General features: G+C 39.7%; 1 protein-coding gene across 1 annotated transcript in view; it reads right to left on the bottom strand.

Annotated features, from left to right (window-relative positions):
* APPL1 (adaptor protein, phosphotyrosine interacting with PH domain and leucine zipper 1) overlaps window positions 1-13818 on the bottom strand; it is a 31763-nt gene extending 17945 nt beyond the window's left edge. Inside the window, exons 1-7 of the mRNA XM_007451765.1 lie at window positions 13657-13818; window positions 8319-8417; window positions 7022-7081; window positions 6426-6497; window positions 3869-3956; window positions 2022-2063; window positions 1405-1463 (exon numbers count right to left, since the gene is read on the bottom strand). Coding sequence (XP_007451827.1) covers window positions 1405-1463; window positions 2022-2063; window positions 3869-3956; window positions 6426-6497; window positions 7022-7081; window positions 8319-8417; window positions 13657-13710 — 474 coding nt within the window. The 5' untranslated portion in view covers window positions 13711-13818. The remainder of the gene's footprint in view (window positions 1-1404; window positions 1464-2021; window positions 2064-3868; window positions 3957-6425; window positions 6498-7021; window positions 7082-8318; window positions 8418-13656) is intronic.
* Between the last annotated feature and the right edge of the window lie 9099 nt (window positions 13819-22917).

Below are 22917 nucleotides of genomic sequence, written 5' to 3'. Positions count from 1 at the left end.
TAAGTGGCACAGCTGATATTAGTTCCCAACCAGTCTGATTCCAGAGCCAGTGCTCTTAACCTTTACACTCTCCAGACTCTCCCATGTGCTTCTGCAAAGGCCGTCTTTCTTCAAGAAATGCCCTCTCCCCCAATCCCAAACCACTGACATCTGCTCAGCTTCAATGCATAATGACACCTCCTTAAAGTGTAACCTTTCCCAACTTACCAATCAAAGATATACTGTCCTCTCTGTGCTCTCCCAGCATTTTGTTAAGACTTCTTTACTGCACTTAACTCAGTATTAATTCATGTGTTCTCTTCATCCTTGTATTCTGGCAGCTGCTCTAGTCACATGCCTTCATACAGGAAGCTTTTGATAGATGTGGATTATCCACTCCTTGAGGGCAGAGGTGGAGCCTACTCACATTGTTCCCCCATAGTACCCAACATATAGTAGGTGCTCAATAAATTTTTCAAATAAATTGAAAAATGTATTTAAAAATACCTGGAACAGCCAGAAGCAATGTAAAATAAAACAAAGTTCATACTTAGAGCCTTAACTGCTTCTCTATGGCAAAGTAACAAAGTAATGTAGATCTAAAAATGTATGTATTTTATAAATATTTGCACCATCAAGTATTCAGTGAAAGCAGATCTTTGTACTGAATTTGTGAGAGAAATATTCCGTTTTTGGGTCACAGGGGCTGTTGCACAGTAATCACACCCAACTGTGGATTCCCAGAGTGGTCACTGTGTCCCTACTAGCAGCCGCAGCCTAGGCTGCAGACGCCAATTCCTGGGCACAGAGACCACCTCACTCACAAGTATCTAGAGGAGGCCTACTCTGATCAAGCCCTGGACTAGGCACTGAGAGAGAAATGATCTTAGGGAGCATCTAAATGAACTTGTTAATACTCTGTTCTTTGTTCTTTACTCAAATGCATTTCTCTTCAAATGTAGTATAATATTTCTGAATTTCACTCCTTGAAGAAGCATAAAATATATATATATATATTCCCTGTAAATGAGGAGGTCTTCAAAACAGAATTTCATTCAATTATGTATGTAACAATTCAACTTTTTAACCACTGTATATCAGAACATACTTTTGAATACATATATAAATCAAATTCAGTGTTATCAAAATACAAAGCAAAAGGAGGCAATGTTACACCTGGCATCAATTACATTTTTGGAATAGTTATGTTTACTTATAAAACTCTATCAACAGAAAAATATTTTGTTTAAAAAGACAATTATTAATTGTCTGATAATTAACAATTAACAGAAAGGCTTTGAAATAACTGGAAGGAAAGAATAAACTAAGGGCAATACAGCAAAGCATACAAAGCAACTGCTGGCTACCATTTTTAAACTGGAAAAGGGAGACCACCTAATGAAACAGGAGTAATATGTATCACACCTTGTCATTTTCTCTTTTTTTTGACAATCTGCTATATCTGTTAATTGCAGCGTCATGATCTGGAAAACAGAAATGACTATTAACAAAAATACAACAGTACTTTGCAAAACTTATAAGTGCTTTAACGGTTTTCACATGTGCATCTTTCAACAAATGTACTAAAGCAAAATAAGAATTCCCTACTATGTGATCACTCCACCCAAATGTTCCCCACAGCCAAATATCCCCCTAAAGTATGTTTCTGTTTATTAAATTGGTAAAAACATTTAATTCCAAGGAAACAGTAGTCCACTAAAAGTTTTCTGAAGTAGTTTTTAGTACAGAAATAGCAAATGCTCATTAAAGAAAATATGGAATAGACAGGAAAATAAGGAGGGGAAAATATACCGCCTTCTCAGGTATTATGAAGATAAGAAACCACAAGATTTAACTTCCTTTAAAATATTTCTTCTAGCATAAATAGTGCAACTTAAATAACAAGGATTTAAATAATATTCACTTAAACTTTTAATTAGGTTCATTCTTTTCAATTATTACATAAAATCTGGCCACAGATTTGTATTGATAAACAAATGCATCATTACAAGAAATAAATGTACAAAGTATTCAGAGCTTACCATTACTAGCAATCTGAAACACTTCCTTTAATGTCAATATTTCTGGAAAAGTTCAAGAATAATTTCAGTTTAGCATATTTATGAACTCTCTTAAATTTTGTTTAGAAAACAGTAACTGCCATTTAAGCTACTATTAAAACTCCAAATATTTCAAAGTTCAACGTTTAAAGTGAAAAAGTTATTGTGTTTCAACTAGCCTAACATTTACTATCATTAACAACAGTTACACCACCAGAAATTGTACCTGCCACAAATTGTTATATGACCCAAAAACAAAATTTTAAAACCACTGCAGGGCTTCCCTGGGGGCGCAGTGGTTAAGAATCCGCCTGCCAATGCAGGGGACACGGGTTCGAGCCCTGGTCTGGGAAGATCCCACATGCCGCGGAGCAACTAAGTCCGTGGGCCACAACTACTGAGCCTGCGCTCTAGAGCCCGCGAGCCACAGCTACTGAGCCCATGCACCACAACTACTGAAGCCCACGCGCCTAAAGCCCGTGCTCTGCAACAAGAGAAGAGAAGCCTGTGCACCGCAACGAAGAGTAGCCCCTGCTCACCGCAACTAGAGAAAGCCTGCACACAGCAACCAAGACCCAACGCAGTCAAAAATAAATACATAATATAAGTAAATTAAAAAAAAAAAAACACTGCAAATTCTAAGATATACAAATGTTCTGATTTAGTACCAGAATCCAACCTACTGATTTTTTGATACTGACTCTAATAAGTTCAAATGCTGAATGATAAAAAGAACATTTTATTGACAAGATTATGATATTCAGTCCCCTTAGATGGAGAAAAGAGGTCTTGTTTCTTGACCTTGGAAAAGATTATTCTTGAAGAGTACCAAGACAAATATTAATTCTATCTCTAAAATACACTTGTCTTTATTCCATGTATAATTTAAATACTTTATCATCCACTGATACATTAGTACAATGTTTTTACCCTATCTATACATACTTTGTAAACAAGTCTGTATGATTGTCTGAGACTGTAAATTATAAGAAAGCAGAGCCAAGTCTATAAACACTCTCATTTTATCACATAATAATCCTAAATGGGAAAAAAAGAAAGCCACCACAAGCTACTGAGACATGGGTTGTTGGATGGACCAGCCCCTACCTCCCACCACTCCAGCCCACCAACACGCCTCATCTCCTGCACCACTGTCCCAGTTCAGGCCCTGGTAACACCTCACTGGAGTGTCACAACTTCCTAGTCCATTCTCCTAGCATCAAATCCATCCTCCAAAAACAAAGGTATACTTCTTAAAGACCTTCATTGTCTTCTCTTTGCTTATAAACTCAAGTCCAACATCTTTAGCATGATCTAATCCCAACTAATCTATTTCTAGAGTTGTCTCCCGCCATCCCCCCAACACATCCAACACTGCAGCCACACTCAATTTCTCAAAACAACACATGCATTTCTACCCATAACTCTGTGCTTTCTGGTCCCTCCAGTAGAACAGTGACTCTCTTCTCCTGGCAAATTCTTCTTCCTTGCTCAGTGCTCATGGCACATCCGTGAGGGAGCCTTTCTGACACCCTCCTCTGAGCCCCCACAGCACCTTGCTCATCCCTAATTATAAGAGTACCAGAATTATCTGTTTACCCATCTCCTTCTCTGGGCTTTCTCAAGGGATGTGACATCTTATTCATGTAAGTACTCCTCAGTATCTAGCTTAACATCTAGCAGGAGCTCCTGTAAATGTTTAGCAACTAATTAAAGTAAAAGTGACACCTGCTACAGTCAAAAATGGTTAAGGTATAGAGTATTACACATTTTACAAGTAGTGATCTTCCGACAGCTAATGAAAGTAAACATAAGCTTGACTTCAATACCTTTCAGATCTCTTTCTTTAAACTGGGTAATGGGGAACATCATGGCATCAGCAAGCTGCGTTGAAAGTACCGCATGACAAGAGCTAAGCTGGTAAAAGAAAGACCAAAAAGGCCAAATAACTACAAAGAGACAACCAACCAGCATTATGGAAACTGAACAAAACCTAGTAAAAAGGTGTTGGTATAGGGATTCCCTGGCAGTCCAGCGGTTAAGACTCTGTGCTTCCATGGCAGGGGCACAGGTTCGATCCCTGGTTGGGGAACTAAGATCCTGCATGCCAAGTGGTGCGGCTAAAAAGTTTAAAAAGGTACTAATACATTTACATAAGGGAACCCTAAAATTATGTGAAAAATTCCATTTAAAACTCTCAGAAGAAAACATGTGATAACCTTGAATTTAGCAATGGTTTCTAAGATATGACACCAAAAGCACAAGCAACCAAAGAAAATATAAACTGGACTTCATCAGAATTGAAAACTTTTGTGCATCAAAGGATACTATCAAGAAAATAAAAAGACAACCCACAGAATGGGAGAAAATATTTACCAATCACATAACTGATAAGGGACTTGTATACTTTAGAATAAAGAACTCTTAAACTCAGTACTAAAAGACAACCCAATTAAAAATTGGGCAGGGAATTCCCTGGTGGTCCAGTGATTAGGAATCCTTGCTCTCACTGCCAAGGGCCTGGGTTCAATCCCTGGTCGGGGAACTGGGATCCCACAAGCCGTGAGGCGCGGCCAAAAAAAGTAAAGTAAAATAAACATGAAAAAATAAACAATTTTTTTTAAATGGGCAAAGGTCTGAATAGATACTTTTTCAAATATATAATGGTCAATAAGCATAGGAAAAAATGCTCAACATCATTAGCCTTCAGGAAAATGCATATAAAAACTACAGTGAGGGGACTTCCCTGGTGGTGCAGTGGTTGAGAGTCTGCCTGCTGATGCAGCGGACATGGGTTCGTGCCCCGGTCTGGGAAGATCCCACATGCCGCGGAGCGGCTAGGCCTGTGAGCCATGGCCACTGAGCCTGCGTGTCCAGAGCCTGTGCTCCGCAATGGGAGAGGCCACAGCAGTGAGAGGCCCGAGTACCACACACACACACACAAAAAAAACAAAAAAACTACAATGAGATTCTACTTCATACCCACTTAGATGGCTATAGTAAAAAAAATTAATGAAAATAACAAGTGTTGATAAGGATGTGGAGAAATTGGAACACTCCTACATTACTGGCAGAAGTGTAAAACTGTGCAAGAGCTGTGGAAAACAATTTGGCAGTTTCTCAAAAAGCTAAACATAAAATTATTATATGATCCAGCAATTCCCCCTCCTGGGTATATACCCAAAAAAACTGAAAACTGGCGTTTGAAAAAACAAAAACAAAAAACTTGTACATGAGTGCTCACAGCAGCACTGTTCACATTAGCCAAAAGATGGAAAACAACCCAAATCAAATGTCTGTCAACTAATGAATGGATAAATAAAATGTGGTATACATACAATGGAATTTTATTCAGCAAAACAAAATAAAAACAAAAAATGAAATTCTGATGCTTTCTACAACATGAATGAACCCTGACAACATTATGTCAAGTGAAAGAAGACAGACGCAAAAATCCACAAATTGTATGAGTCCATTTGTATGAAATATCCAAAACAGGCAAATCCATACAGACAGAAAGCAGATTTGTGGTTGCCAGGAGCTGAGGGGAGGGAGGGAGGGAGTGACTACTTAATAGGCACCTAGTAGGTTTCCTTTGGGATGATGATGAAAATGTTCTGGAACGTCAGTGGTGGTTGTACAACATTGTGAATGTGCGAAATGTCATTAATGGTAAATTTTATGTATATTTTACCACAATAAAAAATTCCATTTCCTATAAATATTTCTTTAAATTGATCTCCTGTGACAATATTTTGCTATGATGAGTTATTAAAATATTTCAAAAAACTACTTTTCCAGTTAAGAGACTAGAAAAGACAGAACTACCTAATGGCTCATCTGAAAAGAAGAGCTTTCACTGCAGTAGTACAAAATAGTTATGGATGGATTCTCCAAACATTTCTCACCACCTTGCTTCCTCTTGGCTTCTAGGTCTTAATGATTTGTTCTGCTGACTGGTAGAGAAATTAAGGGTTGGTATTGGTTGTTTTGGAAGCAAGGATTAATGAAAATGAACGGTAAAATACTGCTCAATGTAAAAAACAGAGAAACCATAAAGAGCCCAGCTATGGCTAACAGCTTAACTCTTCTCTCCCTGCCTACATCAAACTACACAATTAAAGGCTGAATGGTACATGAAAGTAGAGACAGCACATCTATATGTTTATTCCTGGAAAACAATTTGCTTTAATCAGACAAAGATAGTGTTGTTTTTACGAGACAGGCACCAAGATTTGGAAATAAGGCCCTTCTTTAAATAGTAATCTTTAATCATTGAGATTTACTCATAAAATTATAATAATAAAACTTCCCAATAAAAGCTAAACAACTTCAGTAACTTAATTATAAGATCACTTATCCAAGCAAAATAAAATAAGCATTTACCTCATCTATAACTTTTGAAAACTGTTGCAAAGTAGAACTCATAACTTCATCATCACCCCCCAGTGGAAAACGCTGAAAAGTGAGAAACAGAGATGAGGTAAAGGTCCAATGCTGTATGTCTTTTGTGAGTGACATTATAATTTTTAATTTTTAAATAACTTCAGAAAACTTCTAAAATTTTGAATAAGCTCTAAAAACATCGTTTTAATAAAATAATGTAATTCATATAAGTAGTACACATTAATTAAAATGTTTGCTAAGTGACCAATCAACATGGTATACAGGAATGCACACCATACTAGAAGTTCAAAGATTTAAAATTAGCTCCAATTTCTCTACTAGCCAGCTATGTAACCTTGAGCAAGCCTCAGTTTCTTCATTTGAAAAAAGAGAGGTAAATTAGATAACCTCTGTGTCTAACATTAAATCATTAAAATTAGATATAAGTGCATAATGGAATTTCAACGGCATATCAAAATTACCTTCTGTGAATCCCAAAAGGCTTAGAATTATTGATAAGAAATTCTATTTATCTATACAGATACTGTATCACTGCATATTTTAAATTATACTTTTAAAACTTTCATATATAGTACCTGTTTTTCATATTCTTTTAAAAGTTTTGAAGTCAGGTGTGTTGCTGCACTTAATTCATTCTACAGGAAAAGATGAGCATTCAAATTAACACAGTAGTACAGATTAAGAAAAAAGTTATAATTGAAGATTCCTATGCCACTTTTATTTATCACTTAACATAAATATTGTACAACATGTTCTCAAAACCCCTCATTAAGCCATTGGAAAGGGAACTACCACTAAGCACTTTAAAGGGAAACTCAAACCACGAAATAGACACCATCAAAGAATTCAGCAGTGTTCCAGGTGTGTGCTTTTTCTTTTTAGCTAATAAAAACGAATAGTTAAAGCTTTAAAGCTAGAAGTAAACTGTACAAAATGTTAGCCAGAATCTTCAGAGAGTCTACATTGATAACTGATTATCCCTCTCTCTAGATGCTGATACTAGACCATGAGAAGCATTTAATAACATACAACCATATGACCTAGTCATACCATATAGCAATGTAGCCATATGAAGGAAATACTTTTTTTAATTTAAAGGGTTTTTTTCAGTGATGAATATAATGACATATGTAATGTTTCTTTTACATATTAATCTGTGTGGTCAGAATCAAATTCTTGAGCAACCTATCACTAAAAAAATAAATAAGTAACTAGTACATAATGAAAATTTGAGTCCAGAAAGAAGAGAAATTGAGAAGGGGCAAAAAAGAAACTTGTACACTTAATTAATCCCAAAGAGAGTTTATCATAGAACCCAGGTTGCTGTTAAGGCTTATAATTAAGTTACATAAACAGAGCCTCAAATCTTATGCCTGTTCAACCAAAATAATCTAGTCACATCCTTTTAAAATTCATCTCCTAGTACCCCAGAGCTATATCTACTCTTTATTACCTTCTAACTAGATAGAGGCTAGCTACTTACAAATCCTCTGCTCAAAAAGGGGAAGTATCCCATAAGATTAAAAGCATGATTAGGGAAAATACTGGTGACAATACAGGGTTTTAAGTCAAATCTTACACAAAGATCACTATCAATGAGTTTCACTAAGAAAGCCCTTACTATGTTTGGGGAAAAGGAGCAGATGCTTCAATCTTCATCACTTTTGTAGTGCTACAAACTATACACTAGTAAGTGAAATGTAAGCTCTGTAATATAAAATACTTAATGTTCATTCATCCATTCAACAAATGTTTATTACTATGCACCCTGGACAGGGCTAGGCACCAGTAAATAAGACAGACACTATCTCTGTCCTCATGGGCTTAAAGATTTATTTTATAAATGTACTGAGTCAGCCTTTAGTTCTTTACCTGTGCATCATAAATCCGATGCATAGCTTGATACAACTGGTTCATATAGTTGGAAATAGCTGTAGCATCTTCTTCAAATACACCCAGTAAAGACCTTGTCTGTATAAAATAAAAGCAGTAAGTTTATGTTAACCATTATACAAATCAAGTGGAAATCTTTTTTTCCTAAAAGATGCAAAAATCACAGGATATCAGAACTCTAACAATTCTGAGTTTTGATCTATTTTCTCTCTTTTGATAGTAATGCCAAGATGCTAGGGTTCTTTATTCTCAATTTCACTTCATTAAAACAGATAGATTTTCCAACTATGTTATATAAACCTCAGAAGGAACAACAAAGGTATATTTTTATGAATTAAAAAGTCTGTAATTAAGAACAAATCTACAGAATCAGTCAAGGCTATATTAACAGTATTCTATGTATAAATATTTTAAATCTTTTTTCAGGATAAATTAGTATGATTATTTCCCTCTCTCTCTCTCTTTTTTTTTTGGCTGTGTTGGGTCTTCATTGCTGCACAGCGGCTTTCTCTAGTTGCAGCAAGCAGGGGCTACTCTTCGTTGCGGTGCATGGGCTTCTCATTGCAGTGGCTTCTCTCGTTGCAGAGCACAGGCTCTAGGCACGTGGGTTTCAGTAGTTGCGGCACGTGGGCCCAGCAGTTGTGGTGCACGGGCTGCTCCGCAGCATTGCAGTGGCTTCTCTCGTTGCAGAGCACAGGCTCTAGGCACGTGGGTTTCAGTAGTTGCGGCACGTGGGCCCAGCAGTTGTGGTGCACGGGCTTAGTTGCTCCGCAGCATGTGGGATCTTCCTGGACCAGGGATTGAACCTGTGTCCCCTGCATTGGTAGGCAGATTCTTAACCTCTGTGCCGTCAGGGAAGTCCCTGGTTATTTCTCTTTCTCCATAGTCTCTTCTAGTAGTGCCAAACCCCTCCCCCTCATAATCCAAAATAACACCATAGTACCCCTTCTCCTCCCCAACATGACCTGTAAAATGCTAACTGGGTTTTTTCTGAGTGCAGAATTTGGAATCATTTTTCTTCTTTATACATTTCTATGTTGTTAGGCTTTTTTTTCCCCCCCACAATGAGCATGAGCGTGTAAAAATTACCTTCACTTTAAGAGTAAAAACTTGTTAGTCAGTAAATGTTAAGACTGTCAATAAAAAGGATCAGAGATAAGGAAACTCAGCATAAAGGCAAAGTATGTTCACCTTTTTATATCCCAAAGGCAGGATAAGAATTAAATTCCAACGATTATTGAGATAACTACAGCTTAAAATCTAAAAGATGACCTTGTACTTTTATTCTACAAATAGTTAATTTATACCTCAGCCTCAGAAGCTGGTTTCTAAAAATCAACTTATTCCTTAGCTTCCTATTTTCAGAAGAGAAAGCTAAGTCACTATGGTTGTTTTAAAAAGCAGCACAAAATCATTATGCCAGTATATGAAGTCCAAGTTATCTCAGTCCTCTACTTCCCAATGCCCCAGAGATTTAGATCTGGCAGAATCTTTTTATTTTTTAGCTCTAGTGCCCTACTGCCATTCCCCAAGTGCTATTTTAAGATGTAAAAAAGAAAGCATCATGAAATCTTGTTTCGCTAGTGCCATTCTTAAGAAAAGTGTGCCACTAACATTTTTTTTTCTTCAAAAATTAGCATTCTAATTCAAGGAATAACACATTTATGCAAAAATGTGTAGTGGACTTAAATTAAAAAGATGTTCTTAGCCTCAGACGGGGTTGAAACAGCTTCCTTATGTAAAGCTAATAAGATTGAGTTCAACACTGTATAATGACTGTTTAAAGTTAGCAGCTTGCAAAAATGCAATCAATATGGTACCATTTCATTGAATCTATGACGGCATCCACTGTGAGCTGTGCCAGTTTAATATACTACTGTCACAAATAAAACAATGCTGGCAATTAAGCTATGAATTCAGGTTTTCTAATGTCTTGAAGTTTTTACTTTATATTTATGGAAACAGACCTTTGACAGAATTTTTTATATAACTCTCATATAAACACAAAAAAGAAAACACAAGTTGCACAAATTTAATATAACCCTAAAATTTCAACTCTTGTGGGTAATTTTTTGACATAAGAGACACTGCTAGCCATGTTTTCACATCCAATATTATTCTGTGCCACGAGCAGGTGACAAATGTTTCTCAGAAGTGCTCCACTTTTATCTCCAATATTTTCTTCCAAATTATTGATACCCAGTCAGCAAGTTTTGATGGCAGCACTTGCTTCATGTTACTAGCTGTCAAAGAAATATTTTCAGACAAAAAACAAGACTGATAATCCTTCAAGTGGTTGTGAATTGATTTGTTGGCTGAACATTAAAAGGCTACACTTAGCCACTCATGTCTCTAGGAGAAATAATCAAGTGTGTACATTTGCAGGCAATTACAAGTAAAACAACATCAAATGTAAGGGGCATCTCAATATAAGAGATGTCAAAACGTGAATTTAAAAAAAGTACATCTCATAATCTTTGAGTATTTCATATTATGTCAAAGAGAAAAGCCTCCATTTGGGATTGGAGTTTGCCTTCACAGTTCTAGCTTAGATGGATCATTGATAAGATTTTTACCTACATATAAAATCAGTTATTTTTTTAAAGATCATATCTTTTCTTACTAAATAGAATGTTTAATTTTGTTTCTGATTTTCAAAACAATATATAAGCATTGATAAGGCATCTAGTATAGTCTTAAGATTTCCTACTTCAGTAGAGGGTATCTTTTGCAGAATGGTATGTTTGTGCAACATAATTCTAAAGATGTTTATGTGCCATCAGCTGGATTTGGACTTGCAAATATACCCCTATTTTAATACTTTGCTACTTTAAATTAAAACTAAAAAAGGATAATTGTAATTCAGGGTAGTCTTTCAAGACTCCCAGGCTCTAACTTTTTTACATAGCAACTGGCAGGCCACTTTTGACTAGGATCAAATAATCTAATAAAAACATCTCTATCGGGAGCTTTAGAAGTTTTCCTCCTCTTTGTTACTCAACTTCTTGGACTCTATCCTAGATAAATAGTACAGATAAGAACAAAAATTGATGCCCAAAAGCATTCATCTTAGCACTATATATAAAAGCAAAACTTGGGAAAAACTCTAAAAGTCCAACAACAGGACAACTATATTAAGTGAGTCAAGGAAATGTGCAACCTTTGAATTTTTTATTCAGTATGTAATAAAGTGTGGAGGTACTTAAGCTACAATGTGTAGTTAAAGCCAAATAAAAATCGTTATGCATAATATAATCTCAATCACATTAGAAGGTGTAAGAGAAAAAAACTAGAAAAAAGAAAGCAAACTGTTAATGGAATTTGCTGCTGGGCGCACGACAGGTAACTGTGTGCTTTCTGTATCTTCCAATTTTTCTGAAGCAAACAACTATTATTTTTATAATCAAGTACAAAGATTAAAACATTCACTATCTATAACAGCTGAAGTTCAGAGAAGTTAAGTGACTTGCCCTAAGGTAGAAGCGGCAGTATTGACTAAAGTAATGACTAAGCAGTAATGACTAAGCGGCAGTAATGACTAAAACCCTTATATCCTGAATCCCCAATCCAGGGCTTTCCATCTTGCCACAGGTTTTCCCCAAGAATTGCTTCTCAGTGTCTTACCCTTCTAAATCCCAGTTGTCCCAATTAATTTTCCCAAGTAAACATTAACTAGTTCAAATTTACTACTTCTAGAAATTGAAAGACTATCAACGTGGCTATTTCATTAAAAATTACCAAAAAACTAATACTAATACAGCACATGCTTGTAAAAAAAGAAGCTCAAGTTGTAAACTAATTGTGTGAAAAGTTCAAGATATTAGATGAGTCAAGAGATTATACCCTCCTAAGTCATGGCTAGGGCACTGTGTAACCCATTCTGAGCAGTGTGTAGTCTTTATGAGCTATAAAAGCGAGCCCAGGTATGAGAAGAAAGGTAAGGCACCTGTTGAGTCTTATAAAATAAAAAAGTAAAATGACAAAAGTACACCTGACCAATACATCCCACAAAATTTTTGCTAAACATCTGAAACAAATGTAGCTTATGACTTTATACTACAGAAATCGTTAAGCATTTGAACTGGCTATTCTGGCAGTCAAAATAAGCCAAGAAGTCAGTTTCTCTTTGTGTCAATATAGGCTGATAAGAGTACATTACCAGCAGGCAACTGGCCTGTAAAGATAACTTTCAGCGTGAAAAAAAACACAAATCAATTCCACAATCAGAGCCCAACTTCAACTTGGCAATCAAAATTGGCACCACACCCATGGCAGACATATCATACAGTAAAGGGGGATCCAGCCCCTCCCTTCTGTTCTTTTGGAGTCATATTAAACCGTCAAGACACATGAAATATGTGCAGTTGTAGTTCTAAATGAACAACATTTGAGAAAATTTTCTTCATTCTAACTGGTAGCCAACCAGCAACACCGTCTTAAATCCCTCATTGTGTAAGAGACAGACCTAGGGATGAAGTTTCTCAACGCAAGTTACAGCACCTACCAACATGGTTTTTAACATCGCTGATTTCATACTTCAGTACTGAAAACATCAGTAATGGTTACGTGTTCCTAGACTATCTTAAGCTAGAGCAACCACACTAGCATCATTCCCAACGCACAAAACACAGGGCTTTTATTTTGATGAGTTTATTAAAGCCAAGTCTGCAACGAGGGCGCAGCAGTCGTGGAGCCGCGAAGGCGCCATCCTCCACTGGGCGTGCATGGTCCAAGTGACAGCGGCTACACTCACGGCCACGACACTCGGCCGAGAGGCTCTGGTACCCTTGACGGGCTTCGCCGAGGACTCTACGCACGGGCATATCAACAGCCTTTCAGCATCTCCCCCCCCCCAAAAATAATCCATTTCCTTCCCTAGCTTGGTCAGAAATCATTAAGTCTACGGGGTCTTTTCTCCTTCTGCATTTTCTCCGAAGAGGTTTTCGAAGAGAAAATTCCAGGATCGGGATTTACCACCTCACATCACGGCGATTATAAAGCATCTTTTGTCAAATACAAGGGAGCCCCGCGCGCGTATGTGACCGCCGGGCCCACGAGCCAAGGCGGCCGCGGCTCTGTCGCAGCCTGCCGACGTCCCAGACCCCGCGCGCGGCTCTCGGCCCAGCGGCGCAGGCCCACGCGGGCCTCGGCAGGGCGGCCGGGTCTCCGCGCTCGGGGCGCCGCCCGCTACAGGCGGGGGCACTTGGGGGCGGCGCCCACCTAGGCCAGGGCTGGCACCTGCGGCCGCTGCGATGCCAGGCCTGGGGTCGGCCAGCCCCGCTCCTTCCCTCGCAGCCCGCCGCCGCCCGCGCCTCACCTGCGGGCTGTCCTCCAGCGTCTCCTCGATGGGCAGCTTGTCGATCCCCGGCATCGTGGCGGAGGGAGGGCCGCAGCAAAAGACGCGGCGGCCGCCCACAGCTCCCGCGCCCGCCCGCCTGCAGCAGCTGACCCCGACCCGCCCTCTCTCGATGGGTCTGCCGCCCTCGCCAGGCGCCAAGGAGCTGCGCTGCCGCGCGGGAAATCCCGCCCCCTTGGCCTGACTGCTCCGCCTCCAGGCGCGCCCATTGGCTCGCGGCAACGCCCGTCACCGCGACGGGGCTGGCCCGGAGGTTCCTTCCCTACTCTGGGCTTGCCTGCGAGCTTGGGCCTCTGAGGCGGTGGAGGCGGCACTTACTGCGCACCTCGAGTGCCAGCCGTGCTTCCGCGCGTTTGGTTGTAAATCGTAGGGGACCGTCTTCCCCCAGCAAGGCGTGCGTCACCTGGGACCAGAGCCTCGAGTGAGGACAGCACTGGGGAATTTGGGGCGGTTTGACTACTCCCGCAACATTTTTCGTCAGAGACCATGACGGAGACCTCCCTGCTGGCGCCTTCTTTAGTTTCCTCAAATTATAACCTTCCCAACCCTGCCTGAAGCGTCCAGTTTCCCCTCTCCAGCAAAATGGTGCTGGCTAACTCAGATCTGAACGATCAGTTGTGTCGTTAACTTGGCTTTCTGGTAAATTCGTGGACAGTAGACTCCGTATGATTTTTTTCTGAGCACTTGCATATCAGTATATTCAGTTAAAAACATGACTTTGCTGCCAGTTCGTCAGTTCTTACCTGGCCTTGAGAGACTGACACGCCACAATTCAGACTTCCATATTTCCTATAAATCACAAAACATCTTTTTAAAGTCAGGGTGCACTGATTTATTATGCTGGTAACTGATTAGCATTTCTGTTAAAGTTTTGGAAGAATCTTTAAATAGCTTCTTCAGCCAACTTTTTTTACGGGGAAAAAAAGTGAAGCTCTACGTCTAGAACTCGGCCTGGATTAGAACTTCTGCCTCTTTTGTCCATCTCTATATGTCCACATTTCTTAGAGAAGAATCATTATACAGAGAAAATGGCAGAATCACTAGTGTCTTCTAAATATCTAGCCATTAATCCCACCAGTCCATCCCATTTTCATTCAAGAAGTATAAGAAATGCTGAATAAAAATTATTAGTTGCCCGATTCCACAGATAAATTGGAATAAATCCAGATACAGTGGAACAAATCCAAATACAGTAACCGGAATGGAAGTTACTTATTTTAAACTCAAATACTAGATTTTACCATGATCTCTTGAAGGAAAAATAGAATCAAGCTTTTAAAGTTTTACCAGGTAGACTTGCAGTATAGTTTCACAGAATAATCCTTGGATTTCAATAAACTTTCAATAAGAGCTCTCCCCTTAGATTGTTTATCAACTAGTCACCCTGTAGAAGAGATCTTTAGTTTTGGAAAGGTGGTTTGGAGTCAGTTCTTACAGGGTTACTGGTTCTCAGCTGCTTGGATGTACCCGGCATCATACAGATCTCAGCAATACAACTCTGGCCTTCGACATTTCTTGTCTATCAGCACAGTGGCATGCAACCTGGCTATAAAGAAGGAAGACTTTCAGGGTAAGTAACATTCTTGGTTGAACTGTAATTAGATTACAAGTGAAGAAGAAGAAAGTTAGTGACAATTGATAAGAATCAGGGGTAAGTGATCCGTGAAAACAAAGTGGAGACTTATACGGTGCAGCTGAAGGGGTTCGGCCAGTTAACTTGGCCAAACTAAATAATTCTAATGAAAAATTATCTTAGGTATCTGAATTATCTGGGTGGGGTATTATCATCAAGTTAAATGGTTTCCTTTTTTGTACTTTACGTGCACCTAAACTGTGCAAGGATTCTCAAGAGGCTATTATATTATCAGAGAGAGGCAAGGAATTCTTGCCAGGCTCAGCTGATTAAAAAACAAAGCAAACAAAAACAAGTTGACTTCGATTGGGTGGAGAGGCAGTTTAGTCAAATTATAAAGCTAGAAAGAATCTTAAAAGGCTTTCCATTTGGATCCTCTAGCTTTAGGCTACTGTTCACTCTGCTCAACCAGAAAAATGATTGTATTTCTTATTTTAAAACACCTCTAAAACTGCAGAATTGCAGTCTGATAACCAGTTTAAGTTTAATCAGCCTAAGTTCTGTACAGTCGACCAAACTCGTTTCCTTTTATACAGGAAATGAGGCTTGTTCAGAGAATGCTTCAAGGGTTACTGGAGACTTGTGTGGGTAGCGTAGTAAAAACTGGCCAGCAGGTTAATTTTACGGAAGGCAAGGCAGCATTAAACGACATCCACCAAAGAATTCATTGAGACGTTTCACAATATAATTTACAACAAAAAGACATACAGTCTTGTAAGTAGATTTGTTAATTATTAGTCTCCTAAAATTATATTTGATCTTCTTATAATTAAGTTTCTACATGATACCTCTTGAAGTTCTGGTCTGCGGTATATAATAGGAAAGAATCCAACAACCCAAATGACACTGGTGCTTTACCTTTTAAAATTATCCCCTTAGGTTAGTGGTGACCAGACTTATGCACACATAAAAGTCATTTGGGGGAGGTTGTTAGAATGCAGATTACTGAGCCCAGCTGAAGATTCTGATGCAGTAGGTCAGAGGTAGGACTGGGAATCTCCCAGGTGAATCCAAAGCAGGTCATCCTCAAACCACATGTTGAAAAACTCTCTCCAAAATGGAAAATAACCATTTCCCTTTACCACATAACCTTGTATTTTAGAAAATTTAAAGGGTCAAGTAAATATTTAGGAAAGAGTCTTTGGTTCCAGCTGAGGGTGGTGAGAGGGGCACCATTTCCAGAATTACCTAGAGAGCTTGGGAATCTTCCCACTTACAAACATCCCCTGAAAGACTCCATCAATCTGAAATTCTGGGGTAATTCATGCTCATTTTGAGAGTATAATATATAATGCAAATAATTCTAGATGTTACCTAATAAATCACTCCTTAATGAGACTCACTTTAACAGATAATCCAGCTGTTTTCTTAGCATTCAGCTGAGATGAACCAAATTCAAGAAATGAGTATATTAATTGATATTTGGGGAACCTGAGTCATTCCATCGACTCTAAAACATTTGAACCAGTGGTCGAGTAGGGAGAAGCTTTGGGCAATTGGGGGCTAGAATCAAAAGTTCTGAGGATGGGCTTCCCTGGTGGCGCAGTGGTTGAGAGTCCGCCTGCCGATGGAGGGGACACGGGTTCGTTCCCCGGTCTGGGAAGATCCCACATGCCGCGGAGCAGCTGGGCCCGTGAGCCGTGGCCACTGAGCCTGCGCGTCCGGAGCCTGTGCTCTGCGACGGGAGAGGCCACAACAGTGAGAGGCCCGCGTATCGCAGGAAAGGAAAAGAATAAAAAAAAAAAAGTTCTGAGGAGTGTGTTCCAAAAGAGGTGGGTGGGCAGCCAGGACCAACCGATTCTTCATTGTGCCCATTGCAAACCACCCTCTAGTTTTTGACCTTAATATTAATGTTGCTTTTGCTCTTTGCCACAGCATCCTTAGATTGCAAATTTGTGGCTAAAACATAAATCCTTGGAAAGGCAAATTCCATAGCTTCTACTTTCTTGACTGTGAAAAGAATAAAACTTTATTTCTAGGATAATTGTATATGCCTGTTTCTTTTATGGTTGCCTTGATTTGTTTTTGGAAGATGAGGACATTGTAAACTAATTTCTTTGACCAAGCCAAGAACTGTGAAACCAAGCAGCATCATTCCTGTTTCTGTTGGGAGGTGAATAAATGCATGGGCATGAGCTCATGGACGTGGACTGTGGAGCCAGCCTAGCTGGCTTTGAATCCTGGCCTCACTCTTTACTAGTTCTGTGACTTGAGTCAAGTTACTTAACTTCTCTGTGTCTCCATTTCGTCATCTAAAAAATGGGGCTTAATATAGAGAACCTACATGATAGAGTTGGGAAGATGATTAATGAGCTTTCAGAATAGTGCTGGGCACAATAAGCATTCAGTAAAAATCAGCTAAGTATTCCCTTCATTATTTACTCTTAAATATTAAATGTTTCAGTGCTTTTAAGGCAGCTTTCATTTTCTTCATTTCTCCCTCTTTATCAAAACTAAAGCCAATATTTTCTAAATCAGAAGATTGTCCTCATTGTCTTAGAGAATCCTGATACTATTTTAAATAATATTACCGTTACCCTTGCTAGTGTTTTATCACTTTGATTTAGGGGCTTTTGTGGTCAAATCAAAAAATTTTTAATCACTATATATAAATTGTGATATTCTGGAGAAATGGTGTAGGTACCAAACCAGCAAAGGCTATTACCCTGTTTTTGTCTTTTGGTTTTTGGCAGTGTGGGGAGGGGAGATGCCCTCAGATTAAAAGATATAAGATCTTCACGACATTCCTACTTCCCAGAAGTTCTGGGGAGCAATAGGCAAGTCAGTGGAGAAGAGGTTTCTCTTAGAGAAACCAGTAAGTCCCATGACAGGTTAATCACTGAAATCATTTTACTTTCTATGGAACCACAGAGGGCAGTAAAAAAATAGTTACAGAGAATTGATTAAACCAGCACTGTTTATATCATGGTTGATGCAGAGAAGTCTCAGAGTTAATCAGGACATCCTTCTAAGAACACTAGATGGTGCTCTGAGTTTAGTTTTAGGATGCAAACTACCTCAGGAAATGGCTGTCTTCATTCAACAAATATTTATTAGGTAATGAACAAGATATTCAAAATCTCTGCCCTTGCGGAGCTACAGTTTAGTGGAGATGGTAGGAAGAAAGACAATGAAAAATAAACATAATATGTAGTATTAGAAGTATATCAGTAGTATATTAGAAAGTGGGGAGCGCTATGGAAAGTAGCAGGGAAAATGGGATGAGGGGCAGTTGCAATTTTAAATAGGCTTGTCAGAGTAGACTTCATTGAGAAGGTGACATCTGAACAAAAACTTGAAAGAGTCACTGGAGTGAGCAATGGGGACATCTGAGGAGAAGGTGTTCCTTGAGAGGAACAACCTGGCAGACGCCCTAATCCCTAAGGCAGGAGTGGCTGGCTATTTTGAGAATTGCATAGAGATCAGGGTGGCAGGAAAGGTGTGAGGATTTTGACTTCTACCCTGATTTTGGATAAAAACACCTTTATTTATTTTTTTAATATTATCTATTTGTTTATTTGTTTTTGGCTGCGCCGGATCTTAGTTGTGGCACGTGGGATCTTTTTTCAGTTGTGGCATGTGGGCTTCTTAGTTGCAACATGCGGGCTTCTTAGATGCGCTATGCGGACTCTTAGTTGTGGCATGCGGACTCTTAGTTGCAGTGTGCATGTGGGATCTAGTTCCCCTACCAGGGATCAAACCCGGGCCCCCTGCATTGGGAGCACAGAGTCTTACCTATGGGACCACCAGGGAAGTCCCAAAAACATCTTTAACTGACGTGATTTGAAAGAAATGTTGGAGAAACTGTATAAATTAGTGATATGAGATATCATAAATCATGGGCAAATTAACATTGTCTTAAGTAAACTCAATACTTTCTGAGATGTATTGGTTTAAAGGAAAAATTACCTGAGTGATTTAGCTAAGTCATGTTCTGTATACAGGGTCAAAAGTAAAGTCTTAATAACAGAAGACAATTATTTCATGTAAAAGCAGCTGTATGTTTTTTTCTCTTCCCTTTCTGAATAATTCAGCCCTAAAGCCATTAGGTGTGGCCAAATAAAGTAGGAGTCTATGCAGGGTGGGTAGGCACGGGGGCCCAGAATGGGGTGTTGGAGCCAGCAGGGGTGAGGAGGGCATCCTCACAAAGGGACACCCTGGTGTGGGGGTGCCAGAGCCCGTGCAAGGTGAGCCCCCTCATCTACATAGGGGGGCGTCAGAGCACAAGATGGGTAAAAACAGCATTTTGGTTGGAGGGGCAGCACCCAAGCAGCAGGATGTTGGAGCAAATGTGGGGTGAGGGTGCCTGAGAGGGCTGTTTCGGAGTCCAAGCGTGATGAGGAGGGCTTTTGTTCAGGTTGGAAGCCTGCTGCAGGACTTCAGAACACAAGGGGTGTGGAGAATATCCATGGAGAAGGGCAGCCTAGTGCAGGGTCTCAGAGTCCTAGTGGGGTGAAGAGTGGGCACACAGAGTGCTTGGGTGTGCAGTGTCAGAACCCAAGCAGGGAGAGAAGGGCTTTTGTGCACCTAGGATAGGTTATTGGTACTCTAGTGCAGTAAGGAAGGCTTCCATGAAGTAGGGCAGCCTGGGACGAGGTGTCAGAGCTCAAGTGAGGAATTAGGGCATCTTTGCGGGGAAGGAGTGGAAGCAATGGCAGTTTGGTTACACAGGGGGATAGATGCAGTAGGTAAATATATTGAGGATAAGGGAAGCCAGATTTCTCACTGTCAGAGAAGGGAATTACAAATATGGAAAGGGGGAAAGTTTAGAATGAATCCTCTGGTACGAGACTGGAATTAGAGGTGTGTATGTGAACTCACAGATTTCAATAAATGTATAGGAGTAAACTGGATGTAAAGTGCGTATATGTCACATACCTGCATGTGTTTCTTAGCTTTTTCATCAAGAAGGCTTGTGAGCAGAGATGCCCCAATAACAATGAATGCACATCTGAGTCCATATCTTGGCTTCCAAACCGCATTCTCCATTAAAAAGAACTAGGGCTCCTTGGAGAAATGGCTGACACTAGGGCTAGAGCAAGAAAAGAACAAAACGTGCCTGAGACATCTTGTTGTGCTAGAAAGTAGAAAGTGCTCAAAACTGATGTGTCAGAAGAACACAGAAGTCAGCTTGAAGGGGGATCCCATTAGCCAAATCAGGGGAAATTTAAACGTCACAATAAATAATGAGATTCTAACTCATTAAATAAAATAGGAGAGACTTCCCCAGTGGCGCAGTGGTTAAGAGTCCGCCGGTTGGGCTTCCTTGGTGGCGCAGTGGTTGAGAGTCCGTCCGCCTGCCGATGCAGGGGACACGGGTTCGTGTCCCAGTCCGGGAAGATCCCACATGCCGCGGAGCGGCTGGGCCCGTGAGACATGGCCGCTGAGCCTGCGCGTCCGGAGCCTGTGCTCGGCAACGGGAGGGGCCACAACAGTGAGAGGCCCGCGTACCGCCAAAAAAAGAAAAGAATCCGCCTGCCAAGACAGGGGACATGGGTTGGAGCCCTGGTCCGGGAAGATCCCACATACCGTGGAGCAACTAAGCCCATGCGCCACAACTACCAAGCCTGCACTCTAAACCCTGCGAGCCACAACTACTGAGCCCGCGAGCCACAACTACTGAAACCCGCCTGCCTAGAGCCCGTGCTCCGTGACAAGAGAAGCCACCACAATGAGCAGCCCACGCACCGCAATGAAGAGTAGCCCCTGCTCGCCGCAGCTAGAGAAAGCCTGCGCGCAGCAACGAAGACCCAACACAGCCCAAGATAAATAAATAAATATAATAGGAAACCATGAATCCCTGCTGATATAAAGAAGTGAATAAATAGAAAGTTTGTTGAGGAACAAAATATTTACATAGGCTTAAAATACCTCACCAGAAAAATACTACATTATAAAGGTGAAAAGAGTAACTTTATAGTGGGAAAACCTGGCAGATGCCATCTTAATCAAATGCTCAAAGTTAAAATCACCAGTAATGAGACAAATCAAAATTATGTGCTACCTGATAGGAAATGAGAACACAACATCACTTTTGTGTCATCCTGCCAAAGATGCTTAACCTGAATCTAATCACGAGGAAACATCAAACAAACCCTAAATGAAGGACTTTCTACAAAGTAACTGACTGTAATGTTCAAAAGTGTCCAGGTCATGAAAGTCAAAGCAATACTAGAGGATCTGTTGCTGAGTGGATGAGACTAAAGTTAACACAACTGAAGGCAGTTTGTGATTCTGAACTGGATCCTTTCACTGTAAAGGATGTTATTTGGGACAATTGTGAAATTTGAATTGGGTTTGGTGGTTAGGTGGTAGTGATGTATCAGTGTTAACTTCATGACTTTGATGATTTTATTGTGATTATTTAGGTGAATGTCCTTGTTTGCAGGAAAACACACTAAAGTATTTAGGGGTGATGGAGCATGATGTCAGCAACTACTCTCAAATGGTTGGAGAGAAAAGTTTTTTGTACTATGCTTGCAACTTTTCTGAAAGTTTGAGATTCTTTCAAAATTAAGTAGAAAATATTAAAATGAAAATTGGTGCATAGGTATGTTCATGAATAGACCAATGACATGATATATTGCTAAATTGTTTATTTTTCCCTTAAAGTTTTTTCAGATCTTAAAGAGAAATTATTAAGTAAATAGATGTCATGGCTGTTGACAGGAAGAAAGCGTAGTTCCTGGAGAGGGGTATGACCTCAGGGTACTCAATGTAAAATATTCCAGAGATGATTTTTGCTCTTTTCTGCCCCTGCCCCCCATACATATATCTGCTTTAATGGGGACCCAAACACTGCCGAGAATTCTCAGGTAGTACTTATGTAAAAGGATCCAGTGGTAACCATGACACCTGCCTTATTTGATTATAACCTTTTAGAAATATGTATTTATTTTAAGGCAATTCCACAAATATCTGAGTTGCTAGATTTCTGAAATGTTATTTCCAGTTATCTTCTAGTACTAAAATGAACTCATTTATTTAGGTTATATATGTGAGCTGTATAACAATAATGTTTACTATTCCAGATAAAATCCCCTAAAGTATTTTTAGAATCTTTATCATTTAACTTGCATGCTGCCAATTTTTCATCAGTTTTTTACTTTCTCAATCTGGGAACTATATTTTAATTCTGAGGTAATTCAGTTTGCTAAATACTTTGTCATTTGTTTATATAATTAGAAATACAGTTTTCAAGTGTAAACTCTCCTTTATCTCTGTTCCCTCTGTTAACGATGTCATTATCCATTTGGTCACGTAAGCTAGAAATATGGGAATCAGGTTCACTTCCTTCCTCTTACTCCCCTCAACCCACACACACACACACACACACACACACACACACACACACACACACACACACACACACACACACACACACACACACACACACCCCTATACCTGACTGGCCTTTATTACGTTGCTTTTCTCTGACCTTTCCTTGAAACATCTCTACCTGAAGACATCTCTGAAAAGCCTTCATAGTAACATTGATAATGGTAATAAATGATAGCAAGTAGTTTACATAATGTTTACTATGTGTCAGGTGTTACTTCAAGGGCTTTGCAAGTATTATCTCATTTCAT

The sequence above is a fragment of the Lipotes vexillifer genome, unplaced genomic scaffold, assembly GCF_000442215.2.
Source record: "Lipotes vexillifer unplaced genomic scaffold, Lipotes_vexillifer_v1.1 scaffold521, whole genome shotgun sequence".
NCBI lineage: Eukaryota > Metazoa > Chordata > Mammalia > Artiodactyla > Lipotidae > Lipotes > Lipotes vexillifer.
This window is presented reverse-complemented; position numbering and strand designations above follow the sequence as displayed.